The sequence below is a fragment of the Manis pentadactyla genome, chromosome 12 (assembly GCF_030020395.1).
Source record: "Manis pentadactyla isolate mManPen7 chromosome 12, mManPen7.hap1, whole genome shotgun sequence".
NCBI lineage: Eukaryota > Metazoa > Chordata > Mammalia > Pholidota > Manidae > Manis > Manis pentadactyla.
This window is the reverse complement of record NC_080030.1, coordinates 931,860-950,484: the sequence shown is the minus strand read 5'-3', so window position 1 is coordinate 950,484 and position 18,625 is coordinate 931,860. Positions and strand designations below refer to the sequence as shown.

General features: G+C 62.7%; 2 protein-coding genes and 1 non-coding gene across 4 annotated transcripts; 1 reads left to right on the top strand and 2 right to left on the bottom strand.

Moving 5' to 3' along the window:
* Positions 1-520: 520 nt before the first annotated feature.
* LOC118914784 (U6 spliceosomal RNA) lies at positions 521-627 on the bottom strand. Its single transcript, XR_005025762.1, has one exon. It is a non-coding gene; the product is annotated as a U6 spliceosomal RNA (small nuclear RNA).
* Positions 628-886: 259 nt separating this feature from the next.
* Positions 887-12,889, top strand: MED16 (mediator complex subunit 16). 2 transcript variants are annotated; one of them, XM_036889934.2, is made up of 15 exons: positions 887-1,030; positions 1,984-2,161; positions 2,451-2,558; positions 2,756-2,925; positions 3,266-3,697; positions 4,248-4,353; positions 6,153-6,308; positions 7,105-7,316; positions 7,966-8,172; positions 8,451-8,661; positions 9,036-9,169; positions 9,740-9,932; positions 10,298-10,514; positions 11,599-11,682; positions 12,214-12,889. In XM_036889934.2, the coding sequence occupies exons 2-15, from the start codon at positions 2,029-2,031 to the stop codon at positions 12,338-12,340; spliced, it is 2,490 nt and encodes an 829-aa protein (XP_036745829.2). In that variant the 5' UTR covers positions 887-1,030; positions 1,984-2,028; the 3' UTR covers positions 12,341-12,889. The 2 variants fall into 2 exon arrangements, with proteins under 2 accessions (XP_036745829.2, XP_036745828.2); XM_036889933.2 differs by having other exon boundaries at positions 11,596-11,682.
* A 3,088-nt stretch (positions 12,890-15,977) lies between these two features.
* CFD (complement factor D) lies at positions 15,978-17,953 on the bottom strand. Its single transcript, XM_036889959.2, has 5 exons — positions 17,713-17,953; positions 17,035-17,191; positions 16,790-16,934; positions 16,452-16,712; positions 15,978-16,176 (listed from the first exon to the last, which is right to left on the bottom strand). The coding sequence occupies exons 1-5, from the start codon at positions 17,768-17,770 to the stop codon at positions 16,015-16,017; spliced, it is 783 nt and encodes a 260-aa protein (XP_036745854.1). The 5' UTR covers positions 17,771-17,953; the 3' UTR covers positions 15,978-16,014.
* Between the last annotated feature and the right edge of the window lie 672 nt (positions 17,954-18,625).

Sequence of the window (18,625 nt, the reverse complement as noted above, 5' to 3'; positions counted from 1 at the left end):
ATCTGTGAGGGGGCAGAATCCCAGTTCCCAGGGTACAGGGCTGGGCCTCAGGGGTGGGTGTGGGCCCTGGGAGCCCCCAGGATGCTCCTCACCACGCGGATCCATCTTGCTTGGCTGGCTGGCTGTGCAGGGTCTTCTGCACCCCTGTGCTCCACCTGGCCCCCAAACAGCTGGCCTCTAGGCCTTTTCCCAGGCTGTGCCTCCCAGCCTGCACACCCTTCCCTGCAGCCCAGAGGTGTTTCGGGGGAAACCTTCCAAACTGGGGAGAGTCCCGGAACAGAGCAGCTTTGGGAGGAGGAACTGGGAGTGGGGTTTGAATGCAGAAGGGCCCTCAATTGGGTTGGTCACCTCGCTTATGTGAGCCTCAGTTCCACCTAAGAACAGAAAAATAAAGGAAAATAAGAAAGATGCGACCAGCCTCCTGAGGAGTCGCGAAGGGAGCCTTGGGGCCGGAAGCGTCTTTGGCAGGTTGTCGCTTATTCCTGCTGATTCCTCGCCTGCACACGTCAAGGAGGAAGAGCAAAATATGGAACGCTTCACGAATTTGCGTGTCATCCTTGCGCAGGGGCCATGCTAATCTTCTCTGTATCGTTCCAATTTTAGTATATGTGCTGCCGAAGCAAGCACGACATAATGCTTATCCCGGAAGATATTTATAGTAAGCAAAATAAATACCTTTACACTTAGGATGCATCATCAAAATAAAAAAGAAACAAAGGTAAAAAGGCTTAGCAACTCACCTATTTCCTATATATTTGTGCTACACATAGCATAAGTAAATGGGCTTATTTACAGGAAAGAAAACGTGTTCGTTTTTCCACCATCTACTGCTCAGGTGCTTGCTGGGAAGCCGTTCCAACTCGTATGCAAATAGACCCGGAAGCGGGGGCGGAGTCGCCTCCGTCCCGGGAGTCTCCGGAGGCGGAGCGCGGGCGCCTCGTTGGCCTGGGAAGATGGCGGCGCCGGGGCCGGGTGTGGGTGCGAGCGCGGACGGCGGCTGCTTGCCCGGCATGGTGCACGGGCCGGCCCGGTGAGCGCGGGGCTCCGGGCCCGAGGGGTCGGGGCCTGCAGACGGCGCCCGCGGCCCCGAGGAGCGCGGCCCGAAGCAGAGCCTGGGGGTTCAGAGGGCGCGGGGTGCGCGGCCCGAGCGCTGGGCGGGTGGTGCGGAGCGTGCGGGGCTCGGCACTGGGCGGCGGGGGACGGGGCCTGGGCTCCGGAGGAGAATCGGGGCGGGGCCTCGGGGGCCGGGCCCAGGGATGGTCCGGGTTCCCGCCGCGGAGCCTGTTAGGCCGCGCCGGGGTCTCCAGGGGGCAAACTGGGAGCGGGGTCTGGGGAGCGAAGACGGACAGCTCTGGGGCGGGCCCTGGTCCGCTAGGTCGGGGCTCCGAGCCAAGGGTCCCCGGGGTCGTGCTTGAGAAAAATGGGGTCGATCGTTCTTCCAGCCTCGCTGGGTTGACAAGGGACTCCAGGCACGTAGAGAGACCGAGGCTGTGGGCGGTCACCGCGGCTCCAGGTCTTGGGCCCCTAGTCCCCCCGCCCCCGCAGACGCAGCCCCTCCCGCCCCCTGTGCCTCCGTGGCCTCTGCCGTCAGGAGGACCCAGAGTCCCTTCTCTCCTCAATTTGCACGGCCCCATCACTGCGCGCGGCAGACAGCTTGGGGGGAGGGCTGTGTTACAGTGAATAGTCCCTGGCCCTCGGGGCTCCCCCTGCCCCCTTTCCCCTGCGCACTCTGCTTGCCTGGCCACTCCTCGAACCCCTCGGCCTCTGTGCCTTTGCCCTGGCTGCTCCCTCCACCTGCTGTGTCCTTTCCCACCAGAGGCCAGAGCTGCTCTCAAATGTCTCTGCCCGTAGTGTGAGGCCCCTCCCTCGTCCTCCTGTGCAAACAGCCCACTCGACCCAGGGGTTCTGGGTGGAACCCGGTGTCCATTGCGCACCTGGGTGCTCTGTGAACAGTGACCAGACAGCCCTCCCTCCCTCCCTCAGGAGCTGGTGACTGCCCTCAGCGTGTGACCTGTGCAGGGGGGCACGATGGATCTGGCTTACGTCTGCGAGTGGGAGAGGTGGCCCAAGATCACCCACTGCCCGTCGGTGCCCCTGGCCTGCGCCTGGTCCTGCCGTAACCTCATCGCCTTCACCACGGACCTCCGGAACGATGACCAGGGTGCGCCCCCGACCCCAGCCTAGCCCTCCCTGTCTGCACAGTGCTGTACCCCATGCGGAGACAGACCCTGGGCCTCTAGGCCTGCCTGGGAGCTGCCCCTCACCCGCCCAGCTTTCTCTCTGCTCTCTGGAGGGGACAAGTCTGTTTCACATTAGCACTGGGGCCACTGGTGGCCACAGCGCCATGACTTCCCCGTGGGTGGACGTTCCCTGGGTCCTCCCTGAAACCCCTGGGATCACAGTGCTTCAGGCTGTTAGTGTCCCTGGGCCAACTGCCCTGTCCTCTGCAGACCTGACCCGTATAATCCACATCCTGGACACGGAGCACCCCTGGGATGTGCACTCCATCAACTCAGAGCACAGCGAGGCCATCACCTGCCTCGAGTGGGACCAGTCTGGTGAGGGCCTGCCTGGGCTTTTCCTGTATGGCGAGGGGGACATGATGCTCACCTTTGACCCCGAATCCCAGGGCAGCAGTGCTGTCTTCCTGGTCACATCCCCAGAGTCCAGAGCTGGGACTTGAGCCCTTGGCCTGTGGCTTTGCGGCCACCCCTGCCCTGTGCTGGGGTTCGTGACGCAGGTTTGCCCCCCACAGGCTCCCGGCTCCTGTCAGCTGATGCCGACGGGCAGATCAAGTGCTGGAGCATGGCAGACCATCTGGCCAACAGCTGGGAGAGCCCCGTGGGCAGCCTGGTGGAGGGAGACCCCATCGTGGCCCTGTCCTGGCTGCACAATGGTGTGAAGCTGGCCCTGCACGTGGAGAAGGTAGGTGGGCAAGATTCCTTCACCTGCCACCCTGGCTCCCCACCAGCACCAGCGTTCTCCCATTCTTCATGCTCTGGGCTCACCTCGCACCTGCCATCGAGCTGTCAGTCAGCACCTGGGTTTCCAGTGGGCCCCCGTTTAGCCAGTGGCTGCTTTTCTCAGCAAGCCTCCCATTTAGCTGTTGTGGCCCTCAAACCCAGCCTTTGATTCAGCAACATCCCCAAATTCTGTCTGGACCCCAGAAGCGGGGGGTTGTTGGACCACAACAGGCAGACCCCGTGGCTGAGAGGATGTCCAGCGCTGGCCCAGAACAGACCCCTTGCTCCCACTCCCGCCACAGTCAGGCGCCTCCAGCTTCGGTGAGAAGTTCTCTCGCGTCAAGTTCTCGCCGTCGCTCACGCTGTTTGGCGGCAAGCCCATGGAGGGCTGGATCGCAGTGACGGTCAGCGGCCTGGTCACCGTGTCCCTGCTCAAGCCCAGCGGTCAGGTGCTGACGTCGACGGAGAGCCTGTGCCGGCTGCGTGGCCGGGTGGCCCTGGCCGACATCGCCTTCACGGGCGGCGGCAACATCGTGGTGGCTGCGGCGGATGGCAGCAGTGCCTCCCCCGTGCAGTTCTACAAGGTGTGCGTGAGCGTGGTCAGCGAGAAGTGCCACATCGACACGGAGATCCTGCCCTCGCTCTTCATGCGCTGCACCACTGGCCTCAACCGCAAAGACAAGCTCCCCGCCATCACCCACCTCAGGTTCTTGGCCCGCGACATGTCAGAGCAGGTGAGGCCCGCCTGGACCCCTGTGCCCTGGCCGCACACAGGGCTGGACACAAGTCTCATCTCAGGCTCTGGGGGCAGGGGTCCATGCCGGCCTCACTGCCCTAAATCCAGGCGGGCAGGGCCAGCCCCTCCGGGGGCCCCTGGAGAACTGTGTCCCCCTCTTCCAGTCTTCCAGCTTCTAGAGGTGCCACGGCCTCACCTTGGGGCCCCTCCTCCGTCTGCACGGCCGGCAGGGCCGCGCCTTCCCGTCTCTCTGACCCCAACCTCCTGCCCACCTCATAGGGACCCTTGTGAGGACCCTGGGCCCCAGGACCCCAGAGTCAGTCCCATCTCCGGGGCCTTGACTAATCCCCTCTGCGTGGTCCCTCTGCCACATTAGGGGACATGTCCTCAGGCCCAGGACTCCTTTGGGGCTGCTATTCAGCAGTCACCCAGGCTCCTGTTGCAGCCAAACTTCACAAAGCCTCTGGCATGTCTCCCTGGTTCCCCCTCACTTTGCTCTGGGACCACCGTCAGTCACACCTGCCGTTCCCACTGCCCTCCTCGTCCAGGTGCTTCTGTGTGCGTCCTGCCAGACCAGCAGCATCGTGGAGTGCTGGTCCCTGAGGAAGGAGGGGCTGCCCGTCAACAACATCTTCCAGCAGATGTCTCCCGGGGGTGAGTCTCCCGTGGGTGCATCTCCCGTGGGGCAGAGCCTACCCTCCAAGGGCACCTGGCTTTCTTGGGGCCGCTCTGAGCAGCTGTGCAGGTCAACCCCATCCATCCTGTTCTCCCTGCTGGGGTGGCTGCCGTCACTCACGTCCTGCACGGGGGAGCCTGGGTCTCAGGGACCCACATCTTCACCCTCAGTCACTGGCAGGCAGGTAGCCTGACCACCAGACACCGACTCCTGGGGGGACCATGTTCCCGGTCTTGGGAACAGCAGCACAAAGATCCTGGGGCACCAGGCCAGGAGCTGGAGCAGGCAGGGCAGGCGGGGCGAGCAGGTGGGGGTCGATGGGCAGGGCCTGAGGAGGCACGTAGTCCTAAAAGCCATGTGGTCCTCTGGAAACCCTGGTTTACTGTGAAGAGCACTGGCTCGGAGGGGTTAACTGGATTTGCCCTTCCCCCGCCCTGCCTGCAGAGCCCCCAGTGGCTCTGGATGGCACCCGAACCCCACCAGCCCCGCCACACTGTCCCCAACACATGGATCCCACACTGGGGAGCTGGAAAAGCCCCTTCATTTTCATCCCCTTGCGGGCTCTCTCGGGAGAATGAACCCCCACCCCCGGCTGCCCTGGCCTGCACGCAGGTGTTCCCTGGCCACGGAAGCACTGCTTTGCTGAGAGCACTAATGGCCCCAGAGTGGGTGGATGGAAGCCACTAATGAGTGTGTCCAGAGGCCCTGCGGCTTCTGGCGCACTGGGTGGTTGCATAAGCCGCTGTGGTGGGCCGCGGGGGATTAACGCAGAGGGGGCCTCGCGCTGAGTGAGCCTGTAGATGGCGTGGCCCCGTGTGGTCGGCAGGCTCGGGTGTGCAGATGGTGACCCGCCCCAGGGCTGGCCTCACTGTAGCCGTCTCCACACCTGTGGGGCAGTCGGCTGCAGGGGGGCATGTAAGTAGCTCAGCGTAGTGCCCAGGCCGCAGATGCCCAACATCACCATTAACAGCTGTCTAGGGCCACTGTGTCGGATGCCAAATTGCACTCAGATCTCGGGCAGTGTCGGCCCTCCTTGGGCCTTAGCTTCCCCTGAGACGCCCTTGCTGGGTCTGCTGGGGTTTGTAAGCTGTGACTAGCCATCCAGGGCACAGATCTCAAGATGAAGGTGGCAGAGGGGAGCTTACGATGGTCAACCTTTCTGTGTAACAAGCCACCCCCAAACTCGGGCTCCTGTATGGTTCTGGGCTGGGCCACCTTGGCGGCCCACTCCTGGTTCTCGGGTCTGCCGTCAGCCTCTGGGCAGCTCGGGCTGCTGGCCACCCACTGGGTACCCATCCTCCTCCCACAGCACGCCTTCCCCGTGGGCTAGCCCAGCCTGCCTTTGTGCCCCAAGCCCCAGGTTCATGGAAATCACTCTACCTCTTGTTGAGGGACGGGGGGCTTCATCATCACACTGAGGAGTGGGTGTAGGGAGGGGATGGATCTGTGGCTCCTGGCCATCCAGCATAAGCCTTACTGGGTGGGGAGAACTGGGGCCCCACCCATAGCCTCTTAGATGACTAGGGACGGAAGAGCCAAGTCTCTGGAATTCCTGGGGCGGGGGTACTGGCAGGGTCTTGGAGGGAGGGGGCGCATTCCACTTCTCAGATTGCTGGCTCCGCCAGGGGCAGGGTAGCTACCCACTACTGCCAGCCGACAGCCCCCCACCACAGGGTGGGCGTGGCTGGTGTCCCTGTGTGGGTTGTGGCATGGGTCTCGTATTCATTGCCTTGCTGTCCCACCCCTTTTCTTGCCCCCCTCCCCCCGCGCCTCACAGTTGGTGACAAACAGCCCATGATTCTGAAGTGGCGGATCCTTTCGGCCACCAACGACCTGGATCGTGTGTCTGCTGTGGCACTGCCCAAGCTGCCCATCTCACTCACCAACACAGACCTGAAAGTGGCCAGTGACACACAGTTCTACCCTGGCCTCGGTAGGTGGCACCGGAGCTCTGAGGGTGGGGTGGACCCTGAGCTGGGTGCCAAGACCTCAGGGCTGTAGCGGTCACCTCCTGGCCTTGAGGCAGCTCCCTGTGGGAGGTGAGCCCTGCTTTTCAGATCAGTAAGCTCAGAGGGCTGTGGGGATGGCCGACCAAATGCTGTGCTCTTTAATATGTAAAGAGCTGTTAGAAATCAACAAGAGTGGAGCTGGGGCCTCAGCCTGGGAGGGTGGGGGACAGACTTTCCAGATGAGCAGCCCTTGTGGTAGCAGCTGAAACGCTACACCCTGGGTTTGGTCCCTGTAGTCTGTGTCTGGGGGCAAAGTTGGGCTTGAAGTGTTGGTGACAGCTGACAGCCCCCAACCCTGCTGCTGGCAGATGCTGAACTTTGGCCTCTAGGAGCCCCCGACCTCACTGATCTGGTTCCCACTGGGAGGCCCTTTGGGAGGCCCCGGGGCCTTTGCATCTGCCGACCCCTTCACCCATTCCCCCTCAACCTTATCCTCATGGAAGTTGCCCATTTTGCTCATGTCAGGCAAAACTTCATGCCAGCTGCAAGGGAACAGGGGAGATGTAGCCTGAAATGGCAGCTGCCTGCTCCCGTGTTCCTTGGGGGCTGTTAGGAAAAGTGGAGAGTGGCTGTTGTGGGGCGCTGGCCAGACCCCTGTGGGGGTGGCTTGGGGCCTGCACCCCTCCCCATGGCAGCCTCTGCTGGGTGTGGGTGGCCACCTCCCCTCATTCCATACCCAGGCGCTTCCCACACCTCACCCTGTGTGTGCCCTGTCCCCAGGCCTTGCCCTGGCTTTCCATGACGGCAGTGTCCACATTGTGCACCGGCTCTCGCTGCAGACCATGGCCGTCTTTTACAGCTCTGCAGCCCCACGCTCTGTGGACGAGCCGGCCATCAAGCGACCTCGTGGCACGGGCCCTGCTGTCCACTTTAAAGCCATGCAGCTCTCCTGGACTTCACTGGCCCTGGTGGGCATTGACAACCATGGGAAGGTAAGCGCCAACCAGGGGCTCTCAGAGGGCAAGGCGGCACGGCCTGGTGTAGGCCCCCACAGCACTGCCCGCTGTCCCTAGCACGTCACCCCACCCCACAGCCTGTGGTGCCCATCTGTCACTCAGTGTGGTCTGCAGCGTGCTGTTAGTAGCTAAGATGGTAAGGAGTGTTAGGACGGTCACCCCTCAGACGTGAGGATGCCCGGGAACCTGCCGTGGCACTGGGGCATAGTAGAGGGTCAGAAATGGCATCCTTGTTCCCAGAGGGGCTTGTCCTGGGCCTCACCCAGCTCTCACACACCCAGCGCGTTTGCCCCCTCCCTGGCACGCCCACCCAGGCTGCCCTGGGGGAGGTCAGCCTGCAGGGCTCGGGTGCCCACCTCCTCCTCCCGTGCCCCCCCCACGCCTCCTCAGGGTCACGTGTGATGGGCCTCTCCTCTATGGAGGTTTCAGCGTCTCCGGGGAGCACGCCTGTCTTTGCAGAGCCCCTCAGAGGGCCACCTAGATGATTCTGCATCCACCACGTGGCCTAGTGACAGGGCCAGGCCCCCCAAAGGCACCCAGCACGTTACAGTGAGGTCGGTGCCAGCGGCTGCAGCACGGCCCCGAGCGTGGGCCGTGCCAGCTCACGGCTCCTCTCTCCCAACAGCTGAGCATGCTGCGCATCTCACCCTCCATGGGCCCCACGCTGGAAGTGGGCCTGGCGCTGCGGCACCTGCTCTTCCTGCTGGAGTACTGCATGGTGACCGGCTACGACTGGTGGGACATCCTGCTGCACGTGCAGCCCGGCATGGTGCAGAGCCTGGTGGAGCGGCTGCATGAGGAGTACACGCGCCAGAACGCCGCCCTGCAGCAGGTGGGGCGCCCCGGCCCACTGCCCACTGCTCACAGACGTCCCGCCCGCCTTCCGCCCGAGTCCCGTGCCCCGTCCACTGCCCTCCCACCTTCCCGCCCACACCCCGCCCACTGCCCTCCCACCCTCCTGCCCCCGTCTGGGCCCTCGTGGTCCCGCCCTACGGTCCTGGGAGTGGGGGAAAGACCAGCGAGGTTCCCTGCGGCTTGTCCCCTCCAGCCCCGTGGCCACACGCCTTGGCGGAAACGTCCTCCTGGCTCACCCCGCCTGCCCGCCCCCAGGTCCTGTCCACCCGGATCTTGGCCATGAAGGCCTCGCTGTGCAAGCTGTCACCCTGCACCGTGACCCGCGTGTGCGACTACCACGCCAAGCTCTTCCTCATCGCCGTCAGCTCCACACTCAAGTCGCTGCTGCGCCCCCACTTCCTCAACACGCCTGACAAGAGTCCCGGCGACCGGCTGACCGAGATCTGCGCCAAGATCACCGACGTGGGTGGGTCCGGCCCGCCCGTCCCCCGCCCGCCTAGGCAGCTTCCGATCTGTCACGCCTGGTTGGGACCACAGTGCCCACACCCTGCGCGTTTGTGGCTGTACAGCAACCTCGGTTAAGGGAGTGTCCGCGGGCTGCCGTCTGTGCGCCGGGTATGGGGTGGTCCCCTGGAAGAGGGGACGCGTGGAGCCGGGGGACAATCTGGGAAAGGTACCCTGGGAGAGAGGCTGCAGGCGCCCTTTCCTTCAAGGTCTCCATATGCTTACCCTCGGCACAGGGGCGCCCCATCGGGGCACAGCGTACAGCCGTCACTGGCCGAGGGTTGGAGCCTAGGGCAGCCCGTGTGCGCACGCGTCCTGACCGCCCTGTCCTTCCAGACATCGACAAGGTCATGATCAACCTCAAGACGGAGGAATTTGTCCTGGACATGAACACGCTGCAGGCTCTGCAGCAGCTCCTGCAGTGGGTGGGCGACTTCGTGCTCTACCTGCTGGCCAGTCTGCCCAACCAGGTGCGCGGCCGCCCTCCCGAGGCCCCGCCCCCAGGCTCTACTTCCTTGGCCCCGCCCCTCCCAGGAAGGTTTTCAGTCCCATCTGCCCCTTCCTGTCGCTTCCGCTGCAGGGGTAACGCTTCGCCCCCTCCTGGCACTGCCAGTGGGTACTTTAGTCTCTGATCAGGTGGCAGGAGTCCCAGTGGCCAGTGACCCCACTCCCCTGGCTTGTGGCAGGGAGCTGGTCTGTTGCTATGCTCGCCCGCAGAAAGGCTGCTCGATGGGGGTCTTCCTTGGCACTGCTGACACCAGGGCCAGGTCATCCTCTGGGGGGCTGTCTGGGCACTGTGGGGGGTGAGCAGTACCCCTGACCCCACCGCCCTCTTGATGTCAGGAATGCCCCAGTGTGACGACCACTGATGTCTCCAGACACAGCCCAGTGTCCCCTGGAGGCAGGATTCCCCTGGGTGGGTCCTGGTTAGCTTAGGGGATTCCATTGGCCCCAGAGAGACCGTGTCCAATAACTGACCCACTGAGGGCCTAGGATGCTGCCCACATTTAAGTACACAACCTGAGTGCCTCTACCCACAGGGCTCTCCACTGCGGCCGGGCCACAGCTTCCTGCGGGACGGCACCTCCCTGGGCATGCTGCGGGAGCTGATGGTCGTCATCCGCATCTGGGGCCTGCTGAAGCCCAGCTGCCTGCCTGTGTACACGGCCACCTCCGACACCCAGGATAGCATGTCCCTGCTCTTCCGCCTGCTCACCAAGCTCTGGATCTGCTGTACGACACCTGGTTCTCAGCTCCCCATCCCCCTGCCAAAACACAAGTCCTAGCTGAGTTTCCCAACAGAATTGAAGCTGTTACAGGTAGAACTGGTCTGGGCCGGTCTCTGCTGTTTTTTCAGTACCCAGCACAGGTCCGTGGCTGCTCATTAAGCATCAGCCATTACCAGACTCTGTTTGGTTGTCCTGTGTCACCAGGCAATCCAGGTTCTGTCATTTTCCCACCCTGATGCTGGGAGGGGCATCTGGGCTCACTGCATGCTCTTTAAAAGAAGTGGGTGCCTAACACCCAGGAAGTCAGGGCAGAGCTGGGGCGTCGGTGGGGCCTCCTGGGCAGCAACGTCACACACAGCCCCCCCACAGGCCGTGACGAGGGCCCCCCGAGCGAGCCAGATGAGGCCTTGGTGGATGAGTGCTGCCTGCTGCCCAGCCAGCTGCTCATCCCCAACTTGGACTGGCTGCCCGTCAGCGACGGCCTCGTCAGCCGCCTGCAGCCCCGGCAGCCCCTACGTCTGCATTTCGGCAGGGCTCCCGCTCTGCCCAGCAGCGCCACCACCTTGCAGCTGGACGGCCTCGTCAGGTGCGTACCCTCCACCTCCTGCCAGCATGGCCCGATGGGCGCCCTGAGAGATGGCCTCAGCCACCTCCGGTGGGCCAGCGTGGTCTCAGCTGATCGGTACCCGTGTGTGTGACCGCCTCCTGCCCTGCGTCTGTCGCTGGCATGGAATGGCCTTGGAGTGCCCACCAGCTGACGTTGGCTTCTTGGGCAGGTGGCTTCCATGGCACCATGTGGCCCAAGCCCCACCACCACAAAACATGCTTTAAGGTGGACCAGTGGCCCGCCCCAGGTCCTGGGGGGAAACAAGATGCTCTTAGCGGGGCAGTGTTCCCTGAGCGTGGAGGTGGCAGCCAGTTAAGGCCATGCTGTGTTGGGAATCTGTGGGGTGGGGTTGGGGCAGCGGAATCCTGCTGTGTCCCCCTGTCTTCCAGTGACCAGGGCTGGGGTGCCATCCCGACCTCACAGGCAAGGACACAAGCCCCAGAGAAGGCACATCCCTGGCCCAGGTCACACAACCCTGAGGTGGCCAGGCCATGACCCGAGCCCAGGCCTGGCAGGCCCCCTGCCCAGTTTCTGACACTCGCCCAGGGGTGCTGTGCAAGCTTCCTGCCAGCCTGGCCCTGGGGGCGGAGGATTCAGGGACCAGCAGGGGAAGAGCCCCCCCCTGCCTCATCTCCTTGGGGAGATTGCTCCGAGCAGCTGGCTCTGTGACCTTCTACATCTTCTCATCCGGGGGTGGGAGGGACCACCTGGTGAATCATGGGCTTCTGTCTGCCTTTGGGTTTCCAGAAAAATTTTAGGAAAAGAAGCTGTTGACAAGAAGGCTTGAACTCTGCTTTAGAAACTTATAAACACGTTTAGTATGGGTTTGAAAAATGATCCCATCCCAGGGCCCCTCCCAAAGGGGCCACTGCTGCCGATTTCCTCGGCCCTGGCACCTCCTGGGCTGCCGTGTGGGTGGGAACATATGCAAACACATCCACGTGTCCCTCCCGTCCTACCACAGCTGGGCACGCTCTGCACCAGGGAGACGGATCCCCCCTGTGCCGTGCGTGTGCACGTGGGTGTGGACCCCAGGTTCTCATGCTTGCTCTTCCACCAGCAGGGTGCCGGGCCAGCCCAAGATTGACCACCTGCGGCGGCTGCACCTGGGCGCCTACCCCACAGAGGAGTGCAAGGCGTGCACCAGGTGAGCCCCACCCCCGGGCATCCGGCTCCAGCTCCCTTATCTTAGGTCACCTCGGGGCTGGGGTATCCGCCCAGCAGCCTCAGTCTCCCCACCTGTGAACGGGCCTTGGGGCTGTGAGTGGGAGCACCAGGTGGTGGACTACATAGGGCCGAGGACGCCTTTGGGAGGTCCTGTCCTGGGCATCCACGTGAGCAGGTGCCAGGGTGCAGTTGACCATGTGGCCCAAGCCTGCCCGGGACCGTCCCTGTGCCGGCACTTTGTAATCATGGCCCAGTTGCGGCCAAACAGCCCGATGCAGGTTCCGGCTCCCAGCTCACATCACTAGTGGATAGGACTAGCCCCCGACCCGCCCCCCATCCACTCGGGAAGGTGAGGGGGTGATGCCTGAGCCAGGACAGGATGTGGAGGGTCTAGCCAGGCCGGGGGCGGTGCAGGGAGCAGCATTCCCGATGGTAGCATGGTGTGTGCAGGGGCCCTGTGGCAGGTGGGAGCACGGCCCCACCTGGCGCCCCTGCTCCCCTGGCCCCGCAGGTGCGGCTGTGTCACCATGCTCAAGTCGCCCAACAAGACGACAGCCGTCAAACAGTGGGAGCAGCGCTGGATCAAGAACTGCCTGTGTGGGGGGCTCTGGCGGCGGATGCCCCTGAGCTACCCCTGACTGGGGGGCCCGGGCCCTGTAAATAGATCCCCAATGGATTACGTAGGACGGTGACACTGTCTGCCAGCCACTGACAGAGCATTCACACAGTCCAGGCCCTCACTGGGTGTGCTAACAAAGCTGTCCATGGTGGGGAGCTTTTGGGGCCTTGTCGCTGGACGGGGTGGGTGAGGACGTGGCCCAAAGCCTCCAGCCGGGGTTCTTCTGGGTGCCTCAGGTCCTGCTCGGAGAGTCCAGGATGGCCCGGGCGTCCAGCTCAGGTGGAGCGCCTACCCATCTCCACCTGTCCCTGTCCACGTTGTGCCTGCGCCTCCAGGTGGCCCTGCCTGGGCAGGCCCATCAGCATCCACAGGGCCCCCCAGCCCTGACTCCCCTCCCCCATTTTGGGGTTCCCCTTGTGCCCTTTCAGCATGTATTGAGCACCTAGTATGTGCCATGCACAGGCCCACAGGGAGCCGGGAGCTGGTGGGGGCCTCTGGGCGGCCGAGTGTCTGCGCATGTGCGAGACCCCTCGTGTGCCTGCGCCTCCCCGCCCCCGCCCCTGCATACTTAGAGCAGCTCAGACCTGTTCCCCAGGAGTCCCGCCTGCTGCTGTAAGCAGGCGCTCTCAAGGATTATGTCCCGCCCCCTGCCGGCCCCCAGACAACACAGTCCTGCCTGCTAAGTGTTAATTGGGCCTATTGTTTTTGTCCCGGAAGGCTCCAGGGAGGCGGGCCAGGCAGGCGCCTGCGGGAGGTAACTGCTGCACACAGCTTGCCAGGCTTCCGGGCAGGTGGCGGCGCAGGGGGCCCCATTACCTGGGAGCCTGTGTTCCAAAGCTGCTGGCCCCTGGCTGCAGGATGCAGGTGGCCTCTGAATGCTGCTCTCTGCAAGGACTCGGGCGTCTGGGCCAGTGCCCACAGCCCCCTTCAAGGCAGGGGGACCCCGGGGGTGGCCTCCGCGGGTCAAGGCACACCTGGATGAGTGGTCACTGCTGATGGTCAGAGCCACACGTGAGCCGGTGGAGAAGAGTAACAGACTCATGGGTAGCCTGCAAGCAGGGCTGTGGCCTTTCCTCGCCGAGAGAGGTGTTTCTGGGTCCTTTACATGCAAACCTCACCCACGGCCCGGCCACTGGGTGAAGGCGATGGAGGCGAAAGGTCCCCTTTTGGGTCCTGCACACCTCGGCCTCTCCTGACTTATTGCCCACACCTGGACCATATTTGATTTTTAGCAGTTCTCTTCTCGAGTCATCCTAAAGTCTTTAAACGAGTAAATTGTCTTAGAAAAGTAAGCCAGTTCTGTACTTCTGTTTCCGTGGCTTACGGTCAGATTGTGGCTGTTCTGTGATGTGGCCAGGGATTCTCCGACGTGACTCCCATCAAGAGGTGGGGTCCCTGTCCCTTCCCCCTGCCAGTTTTACCTAATTCTCTGCAGCAGACACGGTTCCCTGAGACCTCCAAGTGGTCAGACTGGCCTGGCGCCTGGGCCCCTCATTAGTACCCCTGCCACCACGCTGAGGGAGCCCAGCCACATGGGAGGCCACCAGCCCGCTGAGCCTGCGGAAGACTCCAGGCAGCCCAGATGCGGAGTGGGGGCAGCCACCCGCTGTGCAGTCTGGCTCCTGACCCTCAGAGGCTGATGAATGGTGGTGGCTCTGTCCCCAAGTTGGGGTGGCTTGTTCAGCAGTAGATAGCCAGAATGTTCTGTGAACCACTGTAACAGGCTCAGTGGGCATAAATGCACCTGGCTGCGGGGACACATTGGGCATATCCTGCCAAGGGCAGGGGCTGGTGGGGGGGCCCCTGCTGGAAGGGTCTATGGTTGAGGGGGCTTGTGGATTGTGATGTTCCCTTGTCCCCTTCCTGTTCCCCATAGGGGGCATCACGATGCCCGAGTGTCCACAGGGTTCCTGCTTCTGGGACCAGTAACTGCAAAGTGTCCTTGTGACATGAAAAGACAGTTCATTCCTGGTCTTAGGACACAGTGGGGCTGGTCTGTGGTGGGAGTGCAGGCTTGCTGCAGGTCACAATAGGCTGTGCTTGCCAAGTGCCCTGATCGACCTCTCAGCATACTCAGAGCCAGGGACACTGGGGCCCTGGGTTACAGATGGGGAAACCGGGGCCACGCAGCAGCTGGGAGGTCCCCGCTATGTCCCAAGACTCAGAGGAGCCGCATACACTCCTAATTTAGTTCCTGCAGCACCCACCCGTTGCTCATTCCTCTTCCTAAACCATCTCCAGAATCTTCCGTGGCTCCCACTGGCCACAGGATAGGGTGAAAATGTCAGGTGGCACCACCCCAGGCAAGGTGAACCCCACCCCACATCCCACTCACTGTCCTGGGGCCCCCAACGTGCTGCCCTCCAGAAACAGGCCGGAAGCTGTGATGGGGGTGGCCTTCGACTTCCTATTGTGCAGTGGGGCTGGTCTGTGGTGGGGGTGCCGGCTCACTGCAGGTCACTCCTGCCCCTGCCCTGCCCTGCCCATCCCACCTACTCCATTGGGCCCTGCTCTGGCACCCCAGCTTGGGAGTCTGAGCCCCTATTCCAAGGCTCATCACTTTAGCCTAGTTCTGTGTGCAGGCCCCCTGTCCCCTGGCACCAGCCTTGCCAGATAAACTGCAGGACACCCAGTTAAATCTGAATTTCTGGTAATTCTACTTAAATCACCCCTCTTCCTCCGCCAAACTGGATCATTTCAAAGTCACTCCCTGGCATCGTCATTTCATTCAGGAAATACCTTCTGAATGAATGAGCCTCTGGTGGCTGAATGACCAGCAATGTATTTCCCTCTTGCTTCCCACATAAGTGTGTACCACTCCTTAAATTACCCAGGAGATTCATGAGCCTGCTGGGGAGAACCTCAGATCCGTCAACAGAATGGCTGGATGAGTTACATCCCATGCATGGGAATGCCCAGCCCTTCCCAGGTGGGGCACACAATAGGTGCTCAACAAATGCTTATGTATGAACCAACCACTGACTCCAAGGTGAACCTCCACAGTAAAAAAGCATAACCTGACCACTGGTTCCAGTCCTTACTCCCCAACCCCGAGCAGGGCAAATCCCCTCTCAGACCCTCAGTCTCCTTTTTGACCAAAGGGGAAGTCATGAACCCTCATTGTGGACCAGGTTTACCAACTGGGGCCCAGCAGGTGCTGGGCCTTAACAGCTGCTTGTCTAGGTGGGAGAAAGGGCACCAGACCTTGGGGTGCGGGTTCTGTCCTCTGTCACTTCCCTGTAATTGCTCAGAAGAGTAAACTGAGACCCAGAAGAGTGGGGCAGTGTAGGGGCTCTGGGACACCCCGAACCGTGCTCATTCTGTGAACCTGGACACTGGTCTGTGTACGCAGGTGCTGAGGCTCTGGGTAGGAATCGAGGCGTCCCCGAAGAGCTTCTGTGTGGCCTCAGGACAGGTACACAGCCTCTTTGAGCCTCAGTTTCCCCATTTGGGACATAAGGGCACAATTGCGGAGGGTCTGTGTACCTATATGTCCGCCGAGAGCAGGCCCTCCCCTTTGGCTGGTGACGCAGGGGGACAGCTGGACATGAGCCCGGCTGGAGGAGACACCCTCCGCGGGCCCCAAGTCTTAGGCGGGGCGGGCCCCGGCAGCCCGGCTCTGGCCCGGTGACCGCAGTGACTTCACCAAGAACGGCTGCGGAAGACACGCTTTATTGCCCGTCCCTCGGGCCCTCAGGCGGCTGTGCCCCCTGCCATCACGCGGTCGATCCAGGCCGCGTAGCTCGCCACGCGCGTGTAGATGCCCGGCTTCTTGCTGTTGCCGCAAACGCGCGAGCCCGACGTCACCACACCCTCGGCCACGCCGCCGCACACCAGCGGACCCCCGGAGTCCCCCTGCGGGAAGCAGGCCGTGAGCGAGGGTCCGCGCCCCGCCCCGGGCGCCCAGGCCACGCCCCCGCCCTCGTGGCCACGCCCGACTGACTCCAAGGCCCCGCCTCCTTCCCCGCCCAATGTCCGGGCCCCGCCCCAGGAGCCATCCACACGGCCTCGGCCCCGTGGTTCCAGGCCCCGCCCTCCATCCGACTCCGCCCTCTAGCTCTCGGCCCCTCAGGCTCCCAGGCTCCGCCCCCTAGGCCCCGCCCGCAGCCTCGGAGCCGCCCCTCGCGCACCTTGCAGCTGTCCCGGCGGCGGTCGCTCTCGGCGCACATCATGCGTTCGCTGACGGTGCCGTCGTGAAACCGGCGCAGGTTGCAGGTGGCGCGGTCAATCACCCGCAGGGACAGGTGCTGCAGACGGTCTGGCCGGCTGCCCCTGTGGTTGGTCACGCCCCAGCCGGCCACGTCGCAGAGCGTGCCGCCTGGCACATCACGGTTCACCCGCTGCCAGGGTAGGGGCTGCACGGCGGGGCCCAGCGCGGCCTTTTCGGACAGCTGGGGGTGGGGAGGCGCGTCAGGCCGCGGCCGGCGGGGGCGTGCTGCAAAGCTGGACTTGGCTGGACTTGGCCTACCTGCAGTAGGAGGAGGTCGTGGTCAATGGTTTCCGGCCGGCTGTCCGGGTGGGGCACCGCGCGGAGCACGTCGTACAGGCGCTTGGAGGGCTCTGGCCGCGTCAGGGAGTGCGCGCCCAGCAGCACCTGCACTTTCCCGTCGGCCCTGGAAGCGGGGGGGGGAGGGGTGGTGCATATCAGGGCCACCCGTGCCAAACCCAACCCCCGCCACTGCCCTTGGCCGCTCCCTGTGCCAGGCCACTCACACGTCCTCCAGGCAGTGTGCGGCGCTCAGCACCCACTGCTCCGCCACCAGGAAGCCTCCGCACACGTGCTTGCTGTTCACCTGCACAGACGCCATGTAGGGCCGCGCGTGGGACACGGCCTCGCGGCCGCCCAGGATCCGCCCACGAGGCTGCGCCGCTGCGGGTGGGCAGGTGGGCGAGAAGACTTCAGGGACGCCTGCAGCCCCGCCCTCAGCCCCTCTCCCCAGTCCCCCAGGCCGCTCCAGCCGCCCTCAGACCTGGGTTCCATCGTGGTGATCCCAGAGCTACAGGGAGGAATGCTGGAAAAGAGACTACAGGGACTGGCAGGGTCTGGGGCAAATTCCATGCCTACACACTGCGCTGAACAGCTTCAATTTAAACATAAGAAAAATGGGGTGGCCAAGCCCTTTCCTTCTCAGGTGCCAGTTTTCCCCTGAAGTCTTCGGATTCTCACTGTAGGGAGAGCTGGGGCCTGGAAGGCTCAGATTTCAAATTCAACCTTTTGAGAATTCCTTATCTTTTAGAGTCTTCTTCCATTCACTTGGACCCTGTGCCCCTTTCTGCCCACCTAGAGGGGTTGGGGGACAGTCCTGTTTGACGGAGGGGCCCCTGGCTAACTGCCCTACAGCCCTGCAGGCTGGTGGCCCCCCAGCTGCCCCCAGTCCCAGGTCCACTCACCACTCAGGGCGGCTCCTAGGAGGATCAGAGCTGCCAGGTGTGTGGGGTGACCCCTCATGATGCCGCTGTGGCCCCAACACTGGCCCAGGCTGGGCCCTGGGGTGCTTTTATGATCATGGAGGGGGCGGGCGCTCCCACAGGCCTTATCTACCAGGTAGGCAGAGGCCCAGCCGGGGAAAGGGGAGCCCGCCTGCCTGCTTCCACCCTCCCTGGGGGTGGGGTTATCTCCTGCGGGAACTTGCACCGAGAGTAGACAGGCCGCTGAGGGTGCCTCCTGCCTCCCAGGCTGGCCCTGGTGTGTGGCGCAGACCCTCGGGGTGGGTGGGCAGGACACAGAGCTAGGAAAGGCACCATGCCCAGGCCCCCAACCATCTCCCAGAGTGCCCTTCCATAGCCCCAAAGTTTCGCAACAGCAGCTAGAGGCTACAGTTTGTAAACAACCCACTTCCTCGTTTCTCTTCCGCTCCCTTTTCTCTCTTCCTCATTCAACTAGGAGAGGAGGTCAGGTGGGGGTGGGAGGATGGCCGGACACCCTTGTCCCTGTCCCTTTTTTGTGGCCCTGGGCCCTCACTTCCCAAGTAGACTACCAGGAAGGTGGTGTGTAGGAGCAGCTGGAAAAACTGTCAGACAGGAAAACCAAGTCAAGGTGGGTGGAGCCTTCAACAAGGAAATATAAATGGAACATTCAGGGACCTACTTTCAGGCATGGCTTGATCTAGGTGCCTGAACAATGTCAGGTTCTGCCTCTGGTTTCTCCTTCCTTTCTCGGTGGCTTTTCTTTTCTTTTTTTTGTGTGTGTGAACATATATTTTCAATTTTATTGGGTACATACATTAGAGTGGAATTGCTAAGTCATATATAACTCTGTGTTTAACTTTTGAGGAATTCACGAATTGCTTGATAAAGTGAATGC

What these genes read in the sequence shown, in the direction of transcription:
- CFD (XM_036889959.2), bottom strand. Translation starts at nt 17,770, where the DNA reads ATGAGGGGTCACCCCACACACCTGGCAGCTCTGATCCTCCTAGGAGCC. An exon ending in ACGACCTCCTCCTACTGCAG is followed by an intron (nt 16,713 to 16,789) that starts GTAGGCCAAGTC and finishes CCCCACCCCCAG; the next exon opens with CTGTCCGAAAAGGCCGCGCT. An exon ending in GCCGCCGGGACAGCTGCAAG is followed by an intron (nt 16,177 to 16,451) that starts GTGCGCGAGGGG and finishes TGCTTCCCGCAG; the next exon opens with GGGGACTCCGGGGGTCCGCT.
- MED16 (XM_036889933.2), top strand. Translation starts at nt 2,029, where the DNA reads ATGGATCTGGCTTACGTCTGCGAGTGGGAGAGGTGGCCCAAGATCACC. An exon ending in CCTCGAGTGGGACCAGTCTG is followed by an intron (nt 2,559 to 2,755) that starts GTGAGGGCCTGC and finishes TGCCCCCCACAG; the next exon opens with GCTCCCGGCTCCTGTCAGCT. An exon ending in GCATTGACAACCATGGGAAG is followed by an intron (nt 7,317 to 7,965) that starts GTAAGCGCCAAC and finishes CTCTCCCAACAG; the next exon opens with CTGAGCATGCTGCGCATCTC.